Genomic DNA, 27110 nt, shown 5'->3' with positions numbered 1-27110 from the left:
GGGGGATTGCAGTGTTTGTAAGAGGAATAGAGATGTGAAGACGAAGAGGGAGAAGAACTAAAGCAATGGCTAAAAAAGAAAAAGAGGTGCCCAGTGAGACAGCCATAACCTGGACCAGAGAGGAAAAAGAGGGTAAGGGAACCGACAGAGTAAAACAATGCTTTAGATCAGAGACAGAGAGACAGCTTTGTAATAAGCATCAAAGTGAAATCTGGATGTATGGGTCCTGCTGAACAAGTAAAAAAAAATCCAGCGATAACTTACTGTCACTTTGCCAACAAGATGTTAAAGCTGAACAGAAAAACCGGTTGTTTGGCACAACCTTTCAAAATCCTATTGGCTCTTTGGGATCATGGTCAGTATCTTTCAAAAACCTTAACAAATCAAACCTTGCTTAAATGCTAGCTCATGGTTAAGGCATAAAAAACCCTTGTGATTATGGTTTAAAATATTTGGTTTTTTACATTTTATAGCAATGTCCATCCCTATAGCCATTGTTGCATTTATTTTTGTTTCATCAAATCTTCTGTTTAGCTCTACTGGCTCCTTTAGGGTTAGGGTTGGGCGTGCACCACTAAAGCACTGTCAGATAAATTGAAGGGCCAGAATGCACATTTTTCATTTTTACCTGTGCCAAAATCTAGTTTTAAATAACTTGTATTTGAGTTTTGTGATAATATGTTGCCTATTCCAAATTCATAAGGTAAGGTTTTGGGCTTAACGGCGGCAGTTCATTTTTCCCCCAGGGCCCACAACTAATTTAAGTACAGTTCATATTGGATCAATCTAAACTGGCTAGTTTCCCTCCCATAGAGGTAAACTGTGCTCCAGCTTTACACTTAGCTTATTTTGCACCAATACAATGCAGAGGACTGATCAAAGTAATTCAAGTCAAACAGAGAGAGCTGAGTGAGTCAGAGGTTTTCAGTATCCCAGGACTCTTTTTTCCTGATGTTAATTACAGTAACGATTAGCTGTGAGACCCCGCCCACCAAGTGTAAATCCGGGCCAGGACCCGATATCACCTGAGGGGGAGGGAGCAAGGACAAAGAGACATAGAGCGAGAGAAAGGACTGGATGAACGTGGAGGGGAGGCATAAGAAAGTGGATTTAAAGGGGAGGGTACAAAAAAGGAGAGGGAATATGGCAAAGAGAGGAAGGAAGGAAGGATAGAGATCAACTTTGTGAAAATATTTGCAGAGGGAGGAGAAGAAAGCAAGTGAAGTAATATGAGAGGAAGAGAGAAGGGTGGGAGGCAAAGCGACAGTTCAATCACCAATGGCCCTGGTGTTGTAACATTGAAAAGAGTCAATGGCCAGGAACCAAACTTTCCACCCACACAAATTTTCTTTTCATCCCCAGTATCACTCTATTTCTCTTGAAAAACCCTCCCATCTTTATTCTCCTCAGTTAATCGCCCTCTTCTTACATCTCCGTTAAAGACGCCTCACATCATTTTAACACCATACTATATTTCTCCTAGTCCTGGTAAGTGCTGACCTATACAGAGATAAATAGGAATATTCCCTTAAGAGCCATTAGAGGCAAATACAGGCCAATTTCCTGTCTATAGACGCTCTCCGGATGACACTTACAGCATATTATGCCATAACTCAGAGCATCACACAAGTGGAGGGAGTAAATGTCGGGCATGAGAGTGGGAAAGAAGTACAAGAAAAGATACAAATGGGCCAAATGCTCAACTTTAAAACTCTGATGGTATTAAATGATTGAATGTGAAGAATGTGCAAATTGGCTGAGCTTTTAGTCCTTACACGTTAGCATTATTGTGCCAGCAGTGCATGTCTACTGTAGAACTATGTGAATAGGTCTGTGTCCGATCCATAGATTGCTAAAAACCTGTGAACCCAAATTGAGAAGGCCCGTTAGAGAACCATTTTTTTTCAATTAGTTTTTATCCTTATCTTTGGCCTTGAAATAAAATAACAGAACAATCATGAAAGCCAGAAAACAGAAATAGATCAAAAAACCTTTTCATTGGACATTTTGAGATTAATAGAACTGTGTGTGTGTGTGTGTGTGTGTGTGTGTGTGTGTGTGTGTGTGTGTGTGTGTGTGTGTGTGTGTGTGTGTGTGTGTGTGTGTGTGTGTGTGTGTGTGTGTGTGTGTGTGTGGGTGTGTGTGTGGGTGGGTGTTCTAACATGAAATTCAGTGTTGACCGGGCCAAACTTGAAATGTGTGTGCAGCTAAAGATCCTTTTAATCCTCAGATGACAAACATCCATAAGTGCACACACACACACACACACACACACACACACACATAGTTCATGACACTTGCTGCTGTCATTCTCTTTGTCAATCGTCTCCCATGCGATTGCAAACGAAATGCGAATGTGAAAGAGACACCAGATGCTTTGAAGTTGCCCCATCTGTGTTTGTGATCGTAGGCAATGCGTGCAAACGTGTGCATGTTTGGAGTGCATGCAACCACTGAGAACATGTACATATGTGTCTCTATTTATCCCTGTGTGTGTGTGGTTGTGTGTTCTTGGCTGAGATTCTGACAGAGATGGATGAGGCAGAGTCGGCCCTGCGAAGGACTTGTGTGCTTTTGCGTCAGAGACTTCTAACCTCGGCGAGCCCGGCAGCGGTGGACACGCTCTCCCACCGTGCATTAGTTAATGGCCAATTGCTGTCTCTATCCAACACACACACTCACACACAGGTGGTTTTGTCATCCTCAAGAAGAGACGTGTGTATGTGTGTGCATGTGTGTGCATGTGTGTGTGTGTTTTGGAGCAGATGGGTAATGGGCTGGAGGGGAGGGTGAATCGACAATGACTTCACGAATTTAAACAACCCAGAAGGACTCTCGGCTCAATTCTTCACTTGGATCACATCCAAAGTCGCTGATATAAAGAGGACAAATCAATTTGCTTTCACATTATTATCAGAAACACTTCACAGCTCTACGTGTGTTGGTTTTAAACATCAGGACATCACTGGAGAATTAATTGTAATATATTGGTGGCAAGGCTCAGACTTGACAGTATTTCAGGCTGGCAATGGCTTTTAGATACAAATCTGATATCATGTCATGTTCTATTAAAGGTCTTATGATGTTTTGCAATCTTTTTCTTTCTTTTATATACTACTTTCCCATGTAGGGCTGGTTTGTCTTTCCCATAGACCTCCATATTTGTCCCAAAAATAAATGTTTCCTAATGGTTGATTGCATTGATTGCAAGTTGCTTTAGATAAGTGTCAGCTGAATGTATTGAAATGTAACCAATAAGTGGGCTTTTATTTGTTATATTCCAAGCACATCTTACTGAAAACACTTGTATAGGTCTACTTAAGTCACATTTTATATTCAGGACTACTTTTACTTGTAGTGGAGTAGTCTGAAAATAACGTATTGGTACTTTTGCTCAATTAACGCGTCAGAATACTTCTTCCACCTGTGTCGTTTTCCTTTAAATAACCCAAACGATACCCTCAGGTAAAGAGGAGAATATATGGTTAACGTTATATGCTGTAGAAACATCAACACATATTAAATTAAAATATTTTTGATTTTTGGAAACTGAGAGTACACTTTACCTTCTATTATCCTCATTCATCTCTAAACATATGGAGTGAACACCTCTCACCTCCTTCCTCCTCTCTTCTTCTCCTTCTTTCCTGTGGCACAGTGCTGAGCAAGCACTCCAGCCTCCTTCACCCCTCTCATTCTCCCTCGTCCTCTCCCTCTCCACAGCAGTGGAACATGGGGTAAAATGCTAATCAGGCTCTCGCGCCGTATGTACCCATTCCTCTCTCTCATTCACTCACACACACACACACACACACGTACGCAGGAGATGGGAAACCTCGTCTAACGGGTGTCAGGAGTCGTAAAAGGAAACAAACTTTGCCTCGCCTTTTTTATGCTCTGACTATTCCTCCTCTTGCTCAACCCATTCCTCTGTCTCTCTTTTATGGGTTTATGTCAGCATCAGCTCCCAAATGAGAATTCAACCCGCACTGTAGAAGTACTGTCTTTTTTTTTTTCTTCAGGTCATATCCCTAGGACTTTGGAAATGGAAATATCACAGTGTGCAGTTTCCCCAAAGTGGCAGTAGACACATTTTTAGCTTTAACTTTATTATGAAGTAAATGTTGATTGCACAGTGTAATGACTTAAAAACAATGACACCTTGCGAATGAAGCTTACCTTTCACTATGCAAATCTAATTGCCACTGGGTAGGATCTTCTGGGAAAATGAAGGCTCCATTATAGTATTAAGTAATGAGTTAACCTTTGCACAACCAAAGACTGTCAATGTCTTTGCAGTTAATATCCCCAGTGAACTCTGAGATTCCCTTGGAATGAAGAGTGCATTACAAATTAAATATATTATTATTATTATTATTAAATTGTGGAAAACAAAATGGAGTGTCTCCAATACAGGTTCAGCAACTCTTTTCGGTGGACTGCCATTACTCATAGGCATTGACATGGTGTTGTTTGGATCAATTGGTCAACTTGTGCATGTGTATGATGGTTGGGGAAAAAAGAGCACCAATACAATGGGAGTAAAGCAAGCCATTGTTGAGTTCCTTAAAATTGGGAAATATGCTGCTTCCTTTCCCAGAGTTAGATGGGTGGGATCCATACCAATCTCATGCCTGTATGATACATAAGAAGCTCCAACAATAAGCTGTGTAAGGATTAACTATGGATTGTAAAGATTACCCAACAAGATATTAAAGCTTTAGCGAGCTTTGCTGGTGGGTAGATTCAGTTCCTTTTGACAGAACAGCCTAGTTGCTTCCAGTCTTTAGGCTAAGCTATGCTAACTGGTTGTTGGCTACAACCTCACATCTACCTTAGAGCAAAAGCTTTCAAACTGCAGCTATAATTCACAGGAACTTTGATTCAGGGGTGAACAATGCCTATTTGTGAGAAATGTTGACAGTAAAAAATATTTGGAGTATAGGTCAAATCTTTCTTAGTAGGGTTGAAAGGGTTTTCAAGAATCAAAGGTTAAGCAAACAAATCTCAAAGCTTGATTCGAGTATTTCTGAGTGTTATTCACAGCTTATTTGACACTAATCTAAACTGGCTGCTGGTACATTTCAGTCTGACACTCCACACGCTAGACAGCAGTAATTGTGAACCCAATTTCAAGGATTCTAAATGACCCGAATGTAAACCGGCCATGCAGTAAATGCTCTTTATTTTATGACACTAAAAGAGGCGCCTGTGGTCTGAGAGTCTTTGTCCTCAGAGAGTGCAACTGATTCAATATCCTCATGAAGGACATGGGACGTACAGTAATGTGTGTGTGTGTGTGTGTGTGTGTGTGTGTGTGTGTATGTGTGTGTGTGTGTGTGTGTGTGTGTGTGTGTGTGTGTGTGTGTGTGGGTGTGTGTGTGTATGTCCTGCAGCAGTTGTGTTGTATCTTGTCACCAGATTCTGTACGACACTACTAATTAGGCTCTCAGAGACAGACAGTGCGCACTGCCATGGATGTTTCGCCATCACACAGAGAAACGCACGCATACTGCCTGACTCAAGGGGTACTACATTGTCATGACAGGAAACACCCTGGGTGGCATGGCAACCTATAAGCACCATGGGACCAGCATGCCGTGCATCACCGCAGGCAACAAATACCTCAAGTGTCTGCCGCGACGTGGTTGTGTTTTCTCCCAGATCCATTGGCATCATTCACTTTCTCTCCCCCTCTTATTCTATCTCCAACCTGGGTCCCTCTCACTGTGTAATCATATCCTTTACACCATAGGCTCCCAATCTAATCTCATGCATCGGTACTCTTTAATTAAACTGATTTGCGGAGACTCTCTCTTCCAGTCTGTCCTCAATTCATTCATGCCCCCGTACCAAAACACGCACACACACTCAAGCAGTACATCCTCATCCCGCTACATTCTCCGTTGGCAGCTCTGCAATCAACTCAAATGCCACGCAGTTCACGAAAATGTTACTCATAATTATTTCCTGATCTCATTGAAGCAGCTGTTCCACATCCAGCACAATCAGTCTTTGATTGGCGGCACCAAACAGCGCCGAGTCGACAATAAAACAACCAAGTAGAATGTCCCGAAGTCAAATTGTCACTCGCCGTTTTTCTGTGCAGTTCATTTGTCAGCCCAAATTGAACCGAGCGAGATGTGGTTATCCTCGCAGAGCAGCAGCTTTCGTTTCTTTAACCTGCTGCAGCTAATCACAGCAAACAAGAGGAAACACGCATACACACCGTTTGTACTGTAGCGCCTGTGAGTCTAATTTGCCACGCAGAGATAGAAAAAGCAAAGCTAGAGAACTCTCCTTCCTGCTCTTTATAATTTCCTATTTGTTCACCTGCTTATCTACCTTATTTTTCTCTCGCCATTCTCACCCTGGTTCTGAGGAATTCCAATTCCCTCCAGCTATTAAAGTGCACTGTAATTATATATGCTGCTTTATTGAACAGGATGGGGATAATTCCCTTTATGCGTACGGAGACGGGCCCCCGTTAAAACCCATCCGGGCAACCCCATCATCCCCAGCCGGCCCGGTGATCTCCTACCTACATTTATCCATCTGTCACTTCTCCCCGTTGTCCCTTTAGTACCTCTCTTTTTTCTCTTCTGTCGGCGGGTCAGCTTCTCTGGCTCACTGTGAGGGATTCTATTTATTGCTGTTGTGTATCTTTATTATGCCGCAGCGGTGGGTACAAAACTCTGATAACACTCAGCAAGGAGAGGTTAAATAAGGTTGAGGGGAAGCTATTCCATTATCCAAGAAAGTAAAATACGTTGGTGTGTTTGTGTGATTGATTTACTTGGATGTGAAGGAGCAGAAAAAGATTTAGCCATGCTTTTACAAAAGTAAAACTATGTGCTCTTAGATCCCAGCCGAACCTGTTTCCATAAATAAATAATAATGTGTGTATCCCCCCATGATCTGGAGAGTCTATGCATTTTATTGGTTCTTCTTTGGTGTACTCTACACCCATCGACCATCTTTCATGAAAATTGGAGAAGTAATTATTCTGAAATTTTGCAAATAAGTGGACAAACACAACAAAACCTTCTTTTGTTGAGGTAAAAATAAAAATCATTCAAGCATGCACATTGCTTCACTGAAGGGAAATCTGACAATTAGCTGGACTCCCCATCAACATTACTTTACATAATGTCTTATTCAGGTCCTAAAAATGTTCTGATAGCCCAGTTTAACCAAAGGTCTCAGCTACAGAAGGTGTTTAGTTGCCATGGAGGAGGTAAATACTTTATCAAAAGGCAGTAATAAGGACGCTTGTAATGTTAAATGCTTCATAATGCCCTTACAGTATGTACATGTTTAATGTTTCAGCTTTTGCAAAAGAGAGGGCTTCAATGATGTGTATCCTTGGGCAAGATACTTAACCCTGAGTTTCTCCCGATGGCCAACGGTGTGTGAGTGTGTATGAGTGTTAGCTTCCCTAGAGCAAGTGGTACAGTACTGCTTTGTATGAATGAGCTGTGAACAGATGAATGACACGTAGTATGTAAAGTGCTTTGAGGGGTCGTAAAGACCTGATAAAGCACTATATAAGTACATTCCATTTACCTTCTAAACAATAATTACTAACAAAAATGACTATGACTAAACTCCAACTATTTCATTGAGCTTACTTAAAAATAATCCTACTCCACAGCCCACAGTCAGAGGTTAAGTTCACCTACAGAGAGGATCATGGGTTAGGCAGCATGTTTCTGTCTTTTTGAAGGTCACTTGAGAAGAGCAGATGCTTCCAAACAAGGTGGCTCAACTGGAGCTTACTCACGATCATCCTTAAAATCCTCCAAGAGCCAGGAATTCTATAGTGGATGACTTAATCGCTGCTTAAGGAGGAGTATGCAAAGGACTTGGCAACCAACTCCAACATGTAAAGCCATAATGACTATCGTCAGGCCGATCATTACGGCTATGCAACAGGAAGGCAAAACAGGACTAATTGTTTCCTTCTACGGTCCTGGGAGATTTACTATGTACATAAATGATGGCTTGTGGAGGGTTAGACAGGAGACAGCGAGGAGGGTGGGAAGTAGAGGCAGGTTTGCAATACGGTGATCAGCTTTCCCATGTTGCCTAGCTCTTTCTCATTTTCTGTCTCTCTGGTTTAATCGGCGGGAATGTGAGGTGGTGGTGGAGGAGGAGTTCCTCTGCCATTTTGTCTTCTATTTGCTGTTGGAGTGGGAGTATGCTTTTTGTAATTACAGTTAAGTCAATGCACCTTTAGGCTGCAGAAGGATTGAGTGCAGAGAGGCTGAGAATAATGAAATGGAATGAATGTCAAAAGCTTGAATTTAAAAGCTCAAAAACCACCTAGGAAACATCTGATGGTCATTAAGGTACAGAGCTTGATTTACACAAAAATGGCAAAAACGTTAAGGATAACTATAATAATGTCAAACTGAAATTGATGGGTGTGAATTAGTTCCAAATTTCTTCTAGAAAAAACTGCTGTAGCTTCAGCCAAAGTAGTAACATTAAAAGAAATGTAGCTGTTATCTGGCTAGCTTACCAAAATGCTAATGTACCTTAGCAGGCATTTAGCAACAGGCTTGGCTAATTTAGAAACCGAGATGGAAATATGGTTGTCAAAATATCAAAATGATGACAATACCTGCCTAATATTTCAATAGCAAAAAAGGTGATACTCATGCTGAAAGTTCCCCCGAGTTGAACTACATGCTTTGCGAATATGCAATTTTGTGACGCTACCAGCAGTTCTTTGCCCACAAAGAAAACACAAATTAACAGAAAGCAAAAGTACATTCAAACCATAGAACTAAATTAACCTTAACATGGCTGTAATTTGGCTACCTAGCCAACATGCTAACATAGCAAACACTCAGCAACAGACTTGACTATATATATATATTTATATATACACTGCCCGGCCCGAAAAAAAGGTCACACACTCTAATATTCGTTGGACCGCCTTTAGCTTTGATTACGGCACGCATTCGCTGTGGCATCGTTTCCACAAGCTTCTGCAATGTCACAACCTTTATTTCTGTCTTGCATCTATTTTTCGCCAAGACATTGTATTGATGACGGGAGATTCGGACTACTGCGCAAAGTCTTCTTCAGCACATCCCAAAGATTCTCAATCGGGTTCAGGTCTGGACTCTGTGGTGGCCAATCCATGTGTGGAAATGATGTCTCATGCTCCCTGAACCACTCTTCCACTCTTTGAACCCGATGGATCCTGGCATTGTCATCTTGGAACATGCCCGTGCCATCAGGGAAGAAGAAATCCATTGATGGAATAACCTGGTCAGTCAGCTGACTTCATTCTTTGGGCACATAACGTTGCTGACCCTTGACCAGACCAACTGCAGCAACCCCAGATCATAGCACTGCCCCCACAGGCTTGTGACCTTTTTTATGGCCGGGCAGTGTATATATACTTAAGGGACGTTAAGGTTGAGTTGCAAAGACTCTTTAAGTGTTATCATTGTATATTTCATTCAACTGTCTGGCAGGAGGACTCTGGGCGTTGTTGAATGAGAATCACTCCTGCTCTTTGGACCGATTACAATAGCACAGCAGAAAGCCTGTCTGGATGTATACATTCCGACAGACATTGTATGAGTCCACAAAGTCGTTGTCAGTGGACAACCTCCAGGCTGTACATCATGTTGACATTCCAGATTACAGTATGGGCGCTGTTGCTTTAGGCTTCTAGAGAGTAGTTTCTTGAGTGTCAAAGCTCATAAATTAAACCTGTGAGCTTTTCTTAAATTGAATGCCAATCCCTTCGAAATGCATTCCACCAAAGAAAACATGATGTCAGTGTGAAAATCCATTTCTGCAACAAGTTTTTAGTCAAACATTTAAGTCCACAAAACTGAAGGTCATTTTAGAACACTATGATTGAAGGCAGCTGGGGTGTAAGTAGCGGAGTAAAAAGGAGCATCGCTAGGATCCATCTCTCTCCATGCAGGGAGAATAAATTCACAGCAGTAAACTCTCCTCTTCTTTACTGCCCAGTCAGGGTTTCCCCAGGTGACTCACTGCACGCAACCCCCCTTCCCAGCACTTCACTTACTGAACTTCACACATGCTCAAATGTAAACTGCAATCAGCACACACACGCTTCAACTTCCCATGTCACATCCTTCTTTGACATAAGCACTCCCAAGCTCCCTGACAGACATGAATCCAACATTTATACTTCCGCTGAAAGCCTCACAACACGACCCTCAGGCTGGGTGTGTGTGTGTGTGTGTGTGTGTGTGTGTGTAGGTTTGAGCTGGTTAATATTTGAAACTGCTGTGTCTAAGGCTTGAGTGTTCACTTTACCCTGACATGTAGTAGGCGGAGGAGTGCTCTATATGTAAGTTAAACCCAGCTTATCCAGATCTGTAATAGGTAAACTTTAAGGTGGCTTAATTTTAAGTGATGCATCTTATTAAGCTCCAGCTTGCAGGTAATGCTCTTTTTCTGTAAGGACAGTTATCTAATATATATATATTTATATTTATAAAGATTCCCCAGGTTCATATGCAATATATAAGCTCTGACCTTGGAAATCTTGGCTTTTAAAAATAGTTTATTCTTTCACTAGCTAATTTAAACACTTGAGCACTGACATTTAAAAAAAAGAGACACATTTAACTTAGTATTTTTAACAGAGAAGATCACTCTTGCCAGTTGTGTGAAACTTCAAAATAAGTCCCTTAAAACAAGTTTTACTCACACATGGGGCAAAAGGCACCCACTATAGTTTCTATAAAGGAGAACAGGCTTTGGTGGACAAACCAATTATGTTAAAATGATCAATTATTTTGTGTTTTATTTCATTTGTATTCATTTAAAATCCCGGATATACTAAAGTTCTGTTGGATCTTTGGTTTTATTATCCGTGGGATCCAGCATTAGGAAAACTATTCATTAAACAAATGATTAAATATTAGATTCAACTCAACGTCTGAGCTTAAAAAGCAGCATTATCTTGACATTGAAAAATAAACCAAGTAGTGAGGATGACGCTTTCTGTCTTCTTTCTTTTAACAATATAGCAAATAAAACTAGGAAAGAAGGAAGGTGTAATGCCTTCAAAAGGTTCAGAATATTTGAATACAGATAAACAGTGTATTATATTGGTATATATTTGTTTAATTTTGCATGTTTAACTTCTTGTAATGAAGTTAATCCTTTCATTAAACCATAACTGTGAGTTCACCTATTATGCATGTGGGGCATGCCTGTGTTAGTATTCCAAAATGTGTGTGTGTGTGTGCCTTCATTGACTTATGCAGAGATACTGTCATTGAGGGTACAAGGGCATCGCTAAAAGCCCTCTTTATGCAAATGGGGCGGAGATGACAGTGAGTGTGTGTCACAGGCAGGACATATCTCATAATGATAACTTATCTCAGGCTGCAGATACGCCTGATATGAGAGGGACACACACCAAGTCCTGTCTCTGCTTCACACACATGCAGGCATGATCTCCCTCCCATTTTTCTCTCTTACGCTTCTCTCCGTTACATGGAGTGCTCATTAACAAATTTATTAATGGCCTCTTAATTATGTCTGCTTATCTTCTTCCAAAGCACTGGCACTGCCCCCAGACTCAAATTCCAGTTTAGCTACACACACACACTATGTCCATATTTACATAAAACCCTTCACACAAACACCCTATATACATAACTTCTATATGTGTGTGTCCAACCAAGCGTGGAAATCTTCATTACATACTACTGGCAGACTAAATTATCTTATGGAGGCTCCTGTGAGAGTCATGAATTCACTTTTCCTCACCCCCCGCCCCCTTTTCTGATATAATTGAGCACTACTGGTAGCTTCATCTGTCCCAGACCTATCTCTCGCCCCTCCATCGCTCATTACTTTGTATTTTTTTCTCAATTATCTTCCTCCCTCCATCTTTCTTTTCCTTCCTCCTTCCCTTATCAGCCCATCTCTCTCCGACCCTCTTACATTCCTCCCTGCCCACCTACCTACCTCCTCTCCTCTTTATCCCTCCATCTCTCTATCACGTTCATCTCTCCCTCGCCATTTTAGAGCTGCTCTTTAGTTCTCTACCCCCTATCTGTCCATCTCTCTCTGGCTCTCCAAGATATACGTGTGCTCCTTCCTTCTTCATTTCCTTACCTCCTTACCTCTCTTGAGCCTGATTCATCACCTCCTGCTGAGCTGAACCTCTCCTTATATAAGATTTGATTAAATCCTCTTAGAAGTAAAAAAAAAAAAACATTATCATTTCCTTCTTTCTGTTTTTTCTCTTGATAATCTGGCTATAAAATGTATATTTTATAGTTTGCTGCAAATCAACGTTCAACCATTTGAAAGCCATTTAACTAATTCTTAACAAACTGAAATTTCAATACATGTGTTTAAAATAAATGTATTTGTACAAACTATGCAAAAACTCCCTTTTTAAACATTTCTGAATAATCACAGCCACCTTTTCAGCAGTGATATATACCCATGATGGCCTCTGCTTCTGGGTAATCATTTTCAGTGACATAATGCAAGAAGCATCCTTTTGACGTTGTGTAATTACCTATACTACTATGTAAAAATAAACTAATGAACATTGGGACCAAACCCTCTCCAGACATCTCCGATAACAATATACTGTACACTCTGGGTATGCTTTAGGTCTCTAAACCTAAATAGAGACATCCCGATATCACAGCTATTTAAAGTTTAAACCCTCTAAAACTCTCTGGTTCAACAAGAGCTGACAAAAAGTCAATACTCTCCATGCTCACACTTTGAGAAACAGACAACTGCAAAATCCAGACAAGGCAGACTTTCATCTGACCGCTGAAACACTCCAAACTGTCCAATTCACGCTCAGGGAACATCCTTTAAAGGTATACACATGCACGTTATACGTTAATATCACTTGCCTACGTCTTTGTGGCATCTCGCTTATTCCTCTCTTCATCTCCATTCTCCTCCTCCTTCCCCTTGGTTACCGCTAGTTAGAGGTCGCCCTTCACTCTGTCCTTGTCTGCTCTAATCACACCATCTCCCAATTCACTTCTAGTCCCAGAGAAATAGAGGGGGGTCTGGATGCTTCACTTCCCTATACACATTTATTCCCACCCAAAAAAAATAATCCTATTTGAATTATTTAGATTACAATATTTATTTAGATTAAAACCAGTGATTTATTCTTCTTCTGATGGCAAGAAAGAAACATCTGTACAGCTGTGTCAGTGTCCTCCACACTTGTCTGTATTGCTGGGGTATTGTTGTTTTAATGGATGAAGCAGTAACTATTTATCTGTACAGAAAGCAAGCTTTGTCAATGGCTTGTTAATAACTAATGGCTAAACAAATGGCAATTCCACAGGGTGTTGAGGCTAAAGCACTTGTGTCTCGCCTATAGCCTAATATTTGTGTAGTGTTGGCTCATCTTACAAACATGTATTGCTAGGTAAACCATTTATTTGATTGTTGTTGTAGCCATTAGAGCTTGGGATTTAATATCACGTTACACTGCACTCAAGTTTGTCTTGTGTACCCCTTGAGCTGGTTGCCAATTTATAAGTACCCCCTTACTCATCTGTCATCATACGTCTACATAGAATGGCACAGGGATGACGTATTTTTGAAGTCCGACCGGAAGCTGCGCATGGGTTCCCTCGATAAAAAAACAATGTGATTTCTCCATAGGCTTTTGGAATATTGTACAAAATACGATCTGTGGGAAACGAACCCTACTTTTATCATTTCGAATCATAAATCTAATCGCCAGAAGCAACATGCTAACGTTCTGCTATAAACAAACTTCAGACGAGTACAGCAGGGTCGCACAACTTCAACGTTTTCCAAAATCCTGCGGAGAAATCCCATTGACTCTGAGACGAGGGAGCCGGAAGTGGTAAAATACAAACTTACTTCCGGGTTTTAGGATTTGTTCCTGCACCACTCTATTTCTTCTTGTGTTAATCCCATTGTAATCGTATTTAAACCAACTGCTACTAAATTGGGTCATTCAACGGGGAGACGAGCCACCCCTATTTTCTGTATTCATGTAAGAGAAAAGGTATTTATTTATTTAGCGATGACGCTCAGCGACCAGGCACCCGCGTACCCCCTGTGATCCCCTCACTTACCCCTAGGGGTCCCCCTACCCCGGTGGGGAACCACTGATCCAGGGACTAATCAGACACACATTTATCAGTCTGCTCTGATTGGTTAGTTGGCTGGCTCTGTTGAGGTTGGTTAACGGCTTAGAGATGTGTTGGATATGACCAACCCATAAACATATCACTTACATTATGTTGGAGTACCAGCCAATAGAAGCTTGAATGTTACTCAATAATGTAATTATGTTATTTAAAGGAAACAAAGAAGTCCAGTAGAGGCGTTCAGGCAGGGGGGGGGGGGGAGTGTGTGGGAGAGAAACTCAGGGATTGTAGCCTTTGCAGACCATTGTATGCAAATCCCCGAAAAGCCCAGTAGGGCCACTATAAGGGAAAGATGTTTGCTTAAGACAAGTTCCTTGTTAAGGTAAGAGGACCTCTATCGACATGGTTGGATGAAACATGAAACAACTGTTGTCTTCTTGTTATCGTGTAATATGTTGTGACAATCGTATACTACCTCTTTATTAAGCTTGGCATGAAAAGAGTTGTTTCTGATGCCGGGGCAAATAGTGCAAGAAACGTTTTAATTAAAGCAATTTAGACTTGCATACAAGCCAACGCAAGCAATAGATCTGTCTCTCTTTAGCTCACTCTCTAACTCTCAGCGCTGGGGTGTTAAGATGGCGTCCTGCCACAAAGTCTGTGTTCTCTGGAGCGAACAGCTGAAGCTTTAGCAGAGTCCATCCGAAGTCTAGTCCATCCCAGGCCAGGCATATGAGGAGGATGATGAGCCGTGAACGCACAAGAATCACACGTATCAAACACTTTACAGTACTGACTGGTTTAATTGTGATTCAGCTCAGTATACTCAGTTTGTTTTGCCACATATCCTTTCCAATAGTGAGTATCACTAAGTAATTTAACTGCCAACTTCCAACTAGCAACTATAAAGAGGCCATCGTCAACATATGATAACTACTTCTATAAAATATGTCAGTATGTAAGATGGGTTTCACTTAAATATTCCGCACTATACAGATGTAAATGTCTTAAGGTTAAAATGAAATCTTGTGCAATATGACATGATGAAATGATGAGCCTTGATTTAAGAGTGACGTGAATTTGTGATGGAAATTGAGTTAAATAAGTAATAGCCCCTGGTTTTATTATAAGGATTTAATGCTTCTGCCTTTCCATCCCAGCATGTCCTTATATGGATTACACAAAAAACCCAGTGAACATGACTACATGTGTTAATGTATCTATTTATGCATGGGACATGAATTAAAGCAGAGCGCCATATATGTTCTGTAGATGAGAGTCATCATGGTTAGACGGCATCATGGCTTTGAATCTGTCATGTGACCTTTGTGAATGTCAGCGCCCGAACGCCGCTCTATCCCGTCACTTACCACTTCAAAACGTCTAATAAAGCGGGAATGGTTTAAAAATAATGATGATAAATATCTGTGAATGGCTGTCCTTCATGGCCCGACGGCCTCGAGGCGCTTAAACTTGCAAAGATTTCAAGAGGGACTCCACCTCCGCCTCCATCCCTCTTCTGCCCTTTAGCTGCCTGCTGCTGGAGCCATTCACATATTCAGCGTGAATCCAGCAGCTTTACAATTTGACATAAATGGATGGAAATTATTTTAACTGACTCCCCGCCAATCTACGGGACTTTTATCTTGAGGATAAGCAGCGGAGTTAACACGAGTCAAGTGCTGCGCAGCAAGAGAAACACATGAATAACTATACCAATATGAACGTTTTGAAACAAATGTTCACAGTTCTCTGGCATTTTATAGACTGTACATATTGATTTAACTGAGGACATAATAAGTCTCAAATTACAATATGATTAAGTTGAAGCCCAAATTTTGATCATAAACAACCTTATATTACCCCGCAGTACTGCATCATTTGTACAAACTGTTTAATTGATATTAAAAGGATTCAAAGTTACGTTTATGCCCCAGAGCTGTACAGAAAACATGCATCTAATACCCAGAAATTATTGTACAAAAACATAATTTCTGCAACTTTTGATGACGGTGTTTGCCTGTTTAACAGCAAATCCATCTGGCCATAAGGGGGCCCTATTGTGTGTTTTGGGGTTTTCCCTTTCCTGCAGTGTGTTATAGGTTTAAGTGTGTGTAAATGGTCAGCAAAGGCTAAAATCTGAAAGTTATTATACATAATGAAATGATGTTACACTCGTGCTTGATAAGCGCTAATGTACGTGATTGGTTAAGGGGTGGTACATCACACAACAGAGCAGGCCAGCTAACCAATCAGAGCAGACTGGGCTCTGGTTTCAGACGGAGGGTGAAAAGAGGTGCTGCAGCACAAAAATAAAAGAGCTTTTTGAACATTCAAGCGAGGAGGACACAAAAATACAAACATGAATTATTTAATAAGTAATGAAATTACCATAAACTGTTCTTTTTTAAGGGATAGCCAGTTGAACTTTTTTTAAAAGAAGGCGTAGATGTACTGTAAGTTCATATTTTGTTTCCCCATAATTGTGGTTACATTTCATTTCTGCAGTGACATAACAAAAGAGAAAACAGAATTGATTATGGCAGGTTGATTTGTGGTCCATTTGTACTGAGTTTTACCTATATACTTTTACCCAGACTTAATGCATGGCTCTGTCTCTTCCTTTATCTCGCTCCCTCTCTGCACGGTCTAATTGCATGATGGATAATTTAATAGCAGCGGAAAAGCCCCACTTTGAGGGGAAGTTCTCCTCTCATCTGTATGCAAAAATCTCCTATTAGAGTACAGCTTTATGTATACATAAATGTATGGCCATGTGTGTGTGTGTGTGTGTGTGTGTGTATGTGTGTGAGCAGTGGGCTGGGGAGGTTGCAGTCTGGCTTGTCTCCAGCTACAGATTGATGGCACATTAAAGTGAAGGACGCGTCACGCACCTGTGCTTGTGTACCACAGGGGAACAACACACAGGTAGACAGGGTGCTGCAATCAGCAAGATGCCCCACACACACACACACACACAAACACACACTTGGGAATTTACAGTGTATCTGACTTGTGTGATGTATATTTTCAAAGGGAGCAAACACATGCCAAATCCTCACACAAAGAACATATGTATCAGCAGCAGGGCCCAGAGTCCACGTACACACACATGCTTTTTGAAAACACACCATGCCTAGAGGCGGTTGATAGATCTGTGTGTGCACCGTGTCCCCTTTTATCATCTGTGTGTCCCTTTGTGTGGGTGCGAACGTAAAGTGCACGCCTGTCTGTGCTACTTTTCTCTTTAAAACAACACCACGGCGTTTGTAGACACAGATTTTTGCGCCCGCACATTATGTGAATGCCTGTAATGTTCTATACAGCAACATAATGACTTATCTCTATAGGGTCGCCGCGCTCGCCTCTGCTGTCTGTCTATAGAAACAGGCAGGCGGGTTACATTATTCAGTGTTATTCATGTACCAATGTGGTAAGAGCACTTTATGTACAGTAAATGCAGGATGTAAGATGGAGAGGGAAAGTGGAGGAATGGTAGGGAGAGGACAAAGACACAAGATGGACTGATAAAGAGAACAGGAAAGTACGTTGAAAGAAAAATAGTCAAAGTGGAAAGTATCCCAAACCCAAGTTGAATTACTTTTTTTTCTCAGAGAATGTCTGAGTTTCTTCTTGTGGATTTAACACTTTGACTTTTTCCTGTAAATAATATTATTTTATCTAAATAATCTAAAAAAAGGAAGTTTTTTCCCACAACTTAAAGTGTTGAGAAGGAGGTCCAGACTCTTCAACTGGCCAAGATCTCTTCCAACATCTCCTTAACAAGTGTAGCCAGTTTAGACTCATTCAAACTAACAAACCATGGACTTTTACAACTGCCAGAAGCTAAAGAGTTTCAATTACTTCCCATACTAAATAACTTGATATTTTTTGTCAAATATCTGCTTTACTGGTCTTCTTCATCAATACAAAGTAAAGCTAATGTAATATAAATGTATTGACAATTTCAGAGTCCTGCCTCGCCTGTGCTGCTGATCTGTTTGTCCACACAGCACCTGTCAGTAAACCCTACACCACCCTTTGGTGCCACAGTCTCCGTGATCAAAGTAAATGGACACGTAATCAGATATAGACACAAGCAGGAAAGCATGCACACAGGCTTTTTTTTTTCAATTGAGGGGCGTTTTATTCTCGCTGTCACTCGCCATCAGGCTTGAAGTGTTTTTGGGTGGTGTGTGTGTGGGATTGAGAGGTAAACACACACACACACACACACACACACACACACACACACAGATGTGAATAAAATGACACATGATTTAATGAGCTTACTTTAGACAGTGTCACTTTGGTCAGGGACACTGTGGTTGGCGAAGGGTTGAAAGTTGTGTGTTTGTGTGCATGTGTGTCCTGTATCCCTAAACTGCCATCTCCATGTGACACACGTCGGCACTGCACACAAACCATGCGGCAAATTGATTGCATACGAAAAATGCTAATGCTGGCTTTCCTGTCCTCGGCATGTTAATATTGCAATTTAACTATGGGCATTGATTAAAGGGACGGTGCGCACTTTTCCGTAGGGTTTTTTGACATTGAGGAAAGCAAGGTTGTGTTGATGGTGAGAGTTGCTGACTCAACGCTTGCTGGTCATTTGTTACTTTGGCTCTTAAGATGGCGAATCCCAGAGGAGTGGAAATTGTCCGATGCAAAATAAGATGTTGAGTGCTGCTGTAGATAAACGCGAGCAGATTTGCAAGCATTCAGACATGCTTCACCATGTGGGTCTCCGCTGGAGGTCATTTGAAGAGCAAAGCATCCAGATCTTAAACCCCCAGGCATCATTGTCCTGCTCTCATTACAAGTGCTGTGCCGTGCTGTGCCAGGAACGTGCCATATTGAGTTCAAGCAGCTCACCTCATTCCTACCAGGGCACAGCGTAGCCTTCATTAAACCCACATATCCTCAACAGCACACACACACTTGAATTTATGAAACACACACTAAGCCCATATTGAAAAACACACACAAATGTGCAAGAAATATTCTATTTTCTCAGTTACCGCTGATTGATCCCCATCAAAAAGTCGCTCCGCGTCGATACAAATGGTGGTCCGCACCATAAATCAATAGGTTGGGAGGGGCGGCAGTGAAAGTCCACATTGATCATCGCACAGCCCAAGTGTTAGCATCCCAAAATCATTTATTCAGGGCACCATATCACACCCAACATCTGGCACACGGGCAAAACAACAGAGGCCTGCTGGTTATGCATCCTTTAAAGCATGTGGCGATTTGTCGTTTTGCTGATGGATGGGGGGCGGTTGGATGTCTGTGGCTAATGAGCAAAGGCAGTAAGATCACGCACAACAAAAAGTTATTTCATGAGACAAAGGTATGATTTCCATGGAATATAAGCTAAGATTGTCTTGGAAAAATGTCCATATACACGATGTTTGTTATCTGTGAATGCCTCAGAATGTTTGGCAATAAAGGGATGGTGCAGGGTCAATGTGGGAGCATAGCAAAGGTGTAACATGATAAATTCTAGACATCTTTATGTGCTGTCTGGCGGACCTTAACACTGAGAATATTGTAAAAATCCTTTCATGAGCATCCTTTCGGAAACAACGATGTAATGAAGCAATTTTAAATGCCCACCGGCTTGTAGCAGCTTTATTTACTGTGTTTTACTGTACAGCTGCTCACTTCTGCATCACCACTGCACTGAGTCAAAGGAAGGAGTATCTTTGCATCACCACTGCACTGAGTCAAAGGAAGGAGTATCTTATAGCACTTTGAACTGATTCTGCTTTGTTTTCATTCCTTGTTCCTATAGGATTATTGCAGTGACTACATTTTTCCCGTAGCTGGCAATTGTGAGGGGGACTGTACACGGTCATGGACAGGTTGAGGGCGAAATTATTTTTTCCCCAGAATTCTCATCATGCTTTAAGGAAGAAGATGTTACATGACAGGGATCATTGTGTGCCATTTAGCTCAATTTCTTGGCCTGAAATTGAAAAATAAAGATATATATTTGCAGAAATGTGCATGATAGTCATGATAGTCATGATGTGCATGTTTTATTTCTCTTGTACATAGAACCCTTATTGGTTCCGTCTGTTGAAAACCACAAACCTTAAGAAAATGTTGACAAAAAAGGAAAAGGTGGCAATGCTTTGCGCAAAACGACCGTGAACAAAATGTTTTGAAAAGAAAAAGAAAATCAGGAAGCTAGAGCCACAGAATGTAAAGCATGGGGATAGCGGATCATTTAGGAAATTCATCAGGCATCACCTCCTTTCAAACTGAGCATCAAAAGACAATCAATCTGCTAGAATTTTGACCCAATTCCCCCCAAAAATCGATTTCAAATCAGGTCAGTCTCAATAGTTACCCCATGATTTAAGCTGCTAATGTTAGCCTAATGATTGACAGACTATTAAGGAAACATAATGAGTTAATTGTTATATTTAGCAAGCAAACCTACACCCTCCATATATCTGCATCACGTATACCAAGAGGGGAGGATAACAATAGCCAACAAATACTTTCCGTACATTAGACGTGCATCATGCTTCAGTCCTGATCCATTAACAAAAGAACCGGGGTTACGCAACATGGCAGCACAATACCTCCAGTATCTCTGCCATTGTAGCATCCAGTGACTAACGGACTGGCCCAGAGACAACATGATTAGACACAGTGGGGAAATACGGCGAGTGAAGAGCGAGACACTGAGGGAGAGACAGTTATAAGAAAGCCAGATGTCCTTGAGAAGATAAGTGGGTGATGTGGCGGGTGGACTGGGGCCACGGGAGAAAGGGAGGAGGGGAAAACAGGACGCTAAGAGAGGGAGAAAGCTGATAAAGAGACGCAAACAGAGTGGGAGAAATATAGTCCTCTCTGGTGTAGCTTGTCTAGAGTGTCCGGTCTACGAGGCAGTAAATCGCCCCAGTTCAATGTGTGCTCTCCAAACGCTGCCGCACATTATTGATAAATCATTGTGTGTTAATGAGAGGAGCTGATGTGGCCTGATGAATCACGGCACAACAATGAGCCACACACACACAGACACAGACACACACACACACACACAGATTCAGGGCTGATGTGTGTGTGATGATTTCCGTCATTTGCCGTATTTTCTCACAAAGCAATTTGCAGTGGCTGGATGAACACTTGGCCCCAGCGCTGCAGTAACAACTCTGAGTGTTATTCTATCCTGTTAACAGAACAGAGGAAGCTGGAGACACAACATTTAAAATAAAAGTGAAATTGGGTGTAAATAGCAAACAGTGCTTTTTGCACCCAGGTGTCTACAGCAAAGAATGCTGTATAAACCCGGCGTGTGAATAGTCTATATGTTTGGGGCACATTGGTCAATTTAAGGGGCTCAGTATGAACGTCTTTATGTTTAAGAAAATGTATAAAGAATTCAGACAGTATGAAGAAGACTTTTGATCGTTTTCTGGTTTTATGTTTCTGTAAGTATTTGTAAGCAACTTTGATTGACAGAATATATAGATTTTATTTTACTTTTGTCATTGTTTTTTCTTTTGTTTTTTAAGAAGGGGCAGCTTAAGTAAGTGTTATATTATATTCACCTCCCAGAAAACACTGTTACTGCAAAATATTTGAAGACGGACCAAGCAAAACTGCTAAAAGTGAAAGATGGCTGACCAAAATTCCTATTGTGTGGTTACAAGATAATTGATCATTTAGGCAATTAATCCGGTGCTACCACCCCTTTCAAAGCATCAAAAGACAATCAATCTGGCAGAAATTTGACCCAACTCCCCTCAAAATTTGATTTAAAATCTGTCATTTGTCGACACGCGTATTTTCTCACAAACCAATTTGCAGTGGCTGGATGAACACTTGGCCCCCGCGCTGCAGTAACAACTCAGAGTGTTATTCTATCCTGTTAACAGAACAGAGGAGGGCTTCCACAGCCGCTCAGAGGACAACACAAGCTATTTTGGTTTTTGCTTTGATATCCAATAGGCGGCTTAACATCCTCATTAGATCATATCAGTGGCGAACACACACACGCAGAAGACCCAGGGCCAAATTATCTTTCACCCACTCTGGCTGCTTAAATTATCACCAAATCTCATCATTCGTTTGTGTTGATTTATTAGTTCTTCTGTGCGTCGGTGTGTTTTTATGTGTGAGTAATTAAAGGTGCTCTTCCATATATCCGCACTGTGTGTGTGTGTGTGTGTGTGTGTGTGTGTGTGTGTGTGTGTGTGTGTGTGTGTGTGTGTGTGTGTGTGTGTGTGTGTGTGTGTGTGTGTGCAGGGGCAAGCTGACCTTGTTATAAGCTGAGTGGGCTGTAGTGCATCATTAGTATGGGTTAGGTGAGGGTTAGAGGGCGCGTGTGTGTAGAGGTGAGGGGTGACGGAGTGGGGAGAGATGTGGTTTGACACCATAACAGAGGAAGTAAGTAAAGGGATAGGGGGAAGGTATTTGGGTCAGGTCAGGACACACAAACACACGTCACACCTCTCCATTCATCACTTAAGAAGCAGGTATCACATTTTTGAGGACACACACACGCACACCGTCTAGGTATTCGATTTTAAGAACAACTCCTACAGTGGCCTTAATTGACCTTCAGTGGTACAAAGGGAGCTGCTCACAATGTAGTGTCGCATAAGAAGACACACACACACACCCCTACACACACAGACACACACACAGCATGTTTGAGGTTTAATTAACTTCTTGATGAAATGTATCACAACAGACTGGACTTCAAATACGGAAAACAAATAGGTGAAATATGTTGGTGAGTCTGGAAAGATGGGATAAAAATAGACTAATTCAACTTCAGACTCCAACATTTCCATAAAAATGTGGTTTCCTTGGTTATTGGTGAAACATCTATTCATACAAAGATGATTGCCAAAAACCTACAGGAAATGTAATTCAAAGATGATAGAAAAATGTAGTTTTCAGCTTCTCCAATATGATTTTCCTTGTTTCGAAATCACATAAAAACTGAATATTTTGTATTTAAAAAGACAGGACATTTAGTCCCTTTGAAGTTTTAGCAACTGGGATGGACATTTCTTGCTAGAACAGGTCATATTATACGACAACATGTCCACACAGAATTTGCTTATTCACTTTCAGCTGAAACTTTCCATAAGACTTCCTCCTGATGGGGATCATGGTTGCTCTGGTGACTGTTTTCTGCCTGCCTGGGAACATTAGAAAACAATTATTGACTTGGGCGTGACTATATGTCGTCGTAATGTCATTTGACATTCAAGCTAGCTGCAAACATAATAATGAACGTTAATGGCTGCATCCATAATATTGACACGCTCACCCTGTGCGTCACAGTAAAAAAATGTGTTGATCATCTTGGGTTATAAATTACATCCTGTATAAGTGCTGATACTGTAATATGTCAAATTGTTCTCTCTAGTAAATTGTGGGGTACTGGAACATCATCATCTCTGCTGTTTATTGTCAAGTATGTTAAATAAAAATTGGTGGCATCTAACGGGGAATTGGGGGAATCAATAGGAACGGCTTTACAATGAAAAAGATTGTGGTGGTTGGTGAGGGTTAACGTAAAACAATGGCTTACGAGATTTAATAGAAATCAGTCACTGTGGGCTCTGCATGGGAATGATTTGAACCATGTGTGTGTAATGTGTCAATAAAACCAGTCAAACAAGGACAGCGTATTCCATCATTGTCCATTGCTCATACCAGATCAAGTGAGCAGAATATGGGTTGGCGGATGTTAATATAGCTGGGCTGCCCATCCAAGTAAAGTCAAAGTTTGGGAAACACTGGTTTGATAAAAGTCAATAGAAGCCAAGACAAGGCAACAGAGTCAATAGCAAACCAATGGGACAATCGAAACCATCAGAGAACAATGGGAACCAACCAAAATACAAGACAATGCAAGCAACTATAAGCCACAGGGTGCAGAATAAGCCAATATCATCCAAATAATGCCAGCAAAAACAATGGAAGCCAAAGTGAATGCAAGCTGTAAACAGGCAGCTCTGAAGGGATGCCAAGATGAGGAAGAGGAGGAGGAGGCGAGGCGAGGCTACGGCTCAGGAATATAGTCGTTTATTTCTGGCCAGGGGTCGACTGTAGCCTCGGGCTGAAGCTCAGAGAAGGAAACTCACACAGAACACACACTAACATACACCAGCTATACACACTCATGGCCAGGGGTCAGTAGTGTCCTTTCTACAATGACCACACATATATAGAGATTATACACACTGCTACACATTGTACTTAACAGAGTTGTAAATCACAACCTAAAATGGTTACGCTGGTAATGCGTCTTTAACCAAAGCCTCCATACCTCGTCCATGCGATGACTATAATAAACCCATCAGAGTGTGAGAAACACTGAACCCAATGGGATGGAAATGGTTTCCAACGATGGACACGGCGCACGCATTGGTCTTTTCCCAAAGAGTTGGCACTGCCACGACCCGTCCGACATACTTTACTACCGTAATTACAATATAGAGAGCAGCCGCCTCTATGGCAGATGCTGCTTCTGTTAGAGGTTCCCCACGTAATTACAATGATGAACTTGGCACACTGAGGGAATAAATATCACAGAACACACAAGCACACTGGCACAGTGCAGAGAAGGACACACACTTTCTCTGCATGGACGTGCAGGAAGGTAGATGTGAGGAAAGGAAAACACAAACATGCAGATTGGTGAGGTGAGCACTTTAAGGGAAAAAACACGTGAAGATGAACACATATTCATGGAGTTATTCAAGATGTAAAAGAAAGAAAAATGTTGAACCTTTTCTATTTGAACTAATGTATAAAAAACAAAAAACAAATAAAAGGGAGGTCATTTATAAATACCCCCCCCCCCAAAAAAAAGAGAAAATAAGGCTTTTTAAAGTTGAATTGCTTTGAAAAAATACAAATAAAAAAGTAACTTCCTCCAAATAAAACGTAAAAAAATGCATCCCAAGACAAAAAATGAAACTTTGGATTATTTACCTTTCAGCTTTTGATAAAGACAAGTGATTCAACTATCTTGCTAAGGATACAAATCTAAGCCAACCTTGGCACCAAGGTGGTCTGACCTACAAAAGTACATTTTGTCCATGGACAAATTGCCAAATGTACATTGGACAGTGTGAGTGTTAAGTCCTGCCTTTCCTTATATACATTTTGAAGTGTATTGCAGAATAGATCAAAACGGTTTCGACAAAACCAGAGAAAGTGTGAAGAACCAAGGAATCAGCATTTTCAAATCATTTGGATAGGGATTTTTAACACTTTATCTTTGCCTCGCAATGTCAAAAACCTTCGCCATATGTAGCACATATGTCACTGTCTCATTTAGCTTCATTGAATAATTTTGCAATAACATTTAACATGCAAACACACAAGACAAATTAGGCCGCACTGTGCTCCACTTGCCTTGGGGGAACAACAGGGAGAGTAATGGCCCCCAGAATTGCAAATGAGACGCCTCCTGACATTTTTATATCACAGTAAATCACCCTATGTATGAGCCAAGTTTGTTGTGTGCTCGCAGATTAGCAGCGTGTGGTGGATGTGTTGACATGAACAGAGTCATCACAACATTCACAACATGGCCTAGGTTACGCCATTGGTCCGTGGTCTAAATCTGTGTGCATTAAGCTGGATTTGACTCTGTCCAATTGCTTTACAACCATAAATACAGGACATGATGTGTTCAGCTACCAGTAAAATGGGCTGGGATGTTTCCCAGATTCAGATTAAGTCCTGCACTGGAAATTACAGGCTGTGGGTGATCTCAATTGAAGCTTTACAGTTGAGGATTAATCAGTAGTCTGGCAAGTCAACCATCAAAATCCAGTTATCCAGTACAGGCAGAAAATGGAGCAAAGAAGAAGAGAAGTTTAGAGGAAGAAAGTGGAAAGCAGGAGAGTTTGATAGGAAGGCCTGTTGGGAACTCACCTGGTCTTTTTTCCATTTTTCTTCCTCGACTGCCACATAGTCGAACTTTCGATATTAATATGAGGATTTGCTTCTGGCAGAGCGACTTGTTGCTCTTTGGGCAGGGCTTGCGCTTGCTGGCGATCTGCCGGTTCGCCTGGGGGTCCTTGACCTCCCTTCGCTGGCGAATTAGGGAACTGGCGAGAGCGGCCATCTTCCCAGTGCTGACCCTGCACCCGCCTCACCAGCCTCTGACGGCTCGGTGGCGCCCAAGTGTCGGGGGGTACCGTGGGCCACCCCCCTGCCCGCTCACCCAGGGCGACGGAGCACCGCTGAGGGAGCGGTGTAGATCGGTTGAGTGGGCTTCTGAGGAAGGACCGTATCACGGGGAGAAGGGCACAAAAAGAGGAGATGGGGGAAATAGGGGTGGATACCACAAAGGCCCACCCAAAACTGAAAATGGGTGCTTGCTGAGGTTGGATTGATAGACGTTTCCCTTCTAGTCTTTCTAGTTTGTTTTAGCAAGTGAAGATCAAGTGAAGCTTATTACACATCACTGTACTTCTTTTGGGACCAGTCATGTCATCCACCCAAATCCATTGGACTGTAGCCCACCAATATGCCCTTGTCCAATCGACCCTCCTGGAGATCCAATCAAGTTCAACTTAACCCCGTCCGATAGGATTCATCAACAGAACCATTCTCTGTGTGAAGAAAGCAGAAAAAATTCCCCAAAAAATCACATTAAGTCCTCTTAACCTGATCAGTCCTGCAGTTAAGACGCCTGCACCTATTCGGTGGGACACCCGGATGTCAACGATCAAAATAACAAGAGTGACAGTGCTCCTTTTCCTTCTCCTGTCCCCAAACCTGTAAAATGTCTCCAAGCGAAACAATGTCAGAGCACGAGAAGTAGAAGAGGAAGAAGTAGAGACTGTCCGACCTGAGGTATCAGCCTTTCGAGCTGGGACGAGGAGGAAGGGGTGCGGATGGACGCCGCTGGACGAAGTGCATCTTGTTTCCGCGTTGTCTCTCAAGCTCTCCTGGCATCACCCTTGCGTTCACTCGCACCCTGAGAAA

General features: G+C 41.7%; 1 protein-coding gene across 1 annotated transcript in view; it reads right to left on the bottom strand.

Annotated features, from left to right (window-relative positions):
• The window catches only part of fgf11a (fibroblast growth factor 11a), a 72993-nt gene extending 46749 nt beyond the window's left edge, over positions 1–26244 (bottom strand). Inside the window, exon 1 of the mRNA XM_063900760.1 lies at positions 26052–26244. Coding sequence (XP_063756830.1) covers positions 26052–26244 — 193 coding nt within the window. The remainder of the gene's footprint in view (positions 1–26051) is intronic.
• Between the last annotated feature and the right edge of the window lie 866 nt (positions 26245–27110).

The sequence above is a fragment of the Eleginops maclovinus genome, chromosome 14 (genome assembly GCF_036324505.1).
Source record: "Eleginops maclovinus isolate JMC-PN-2008 ecotype Puerto Natales chromosome 14, JC_Emac_rtc_rv5, whole genome shotgun sequence".
Lineage (NCBI taxonomy): Eukaryota > Metazoa > Chordata > Actinopteri > Perciformes > Eleginopidae > Eleginops > Eleginops maclovinus.
Note: the sequence above shows the minus strand (reverse complement) of the source record. Positions and strands in the feature narration are given on the sequence as shown.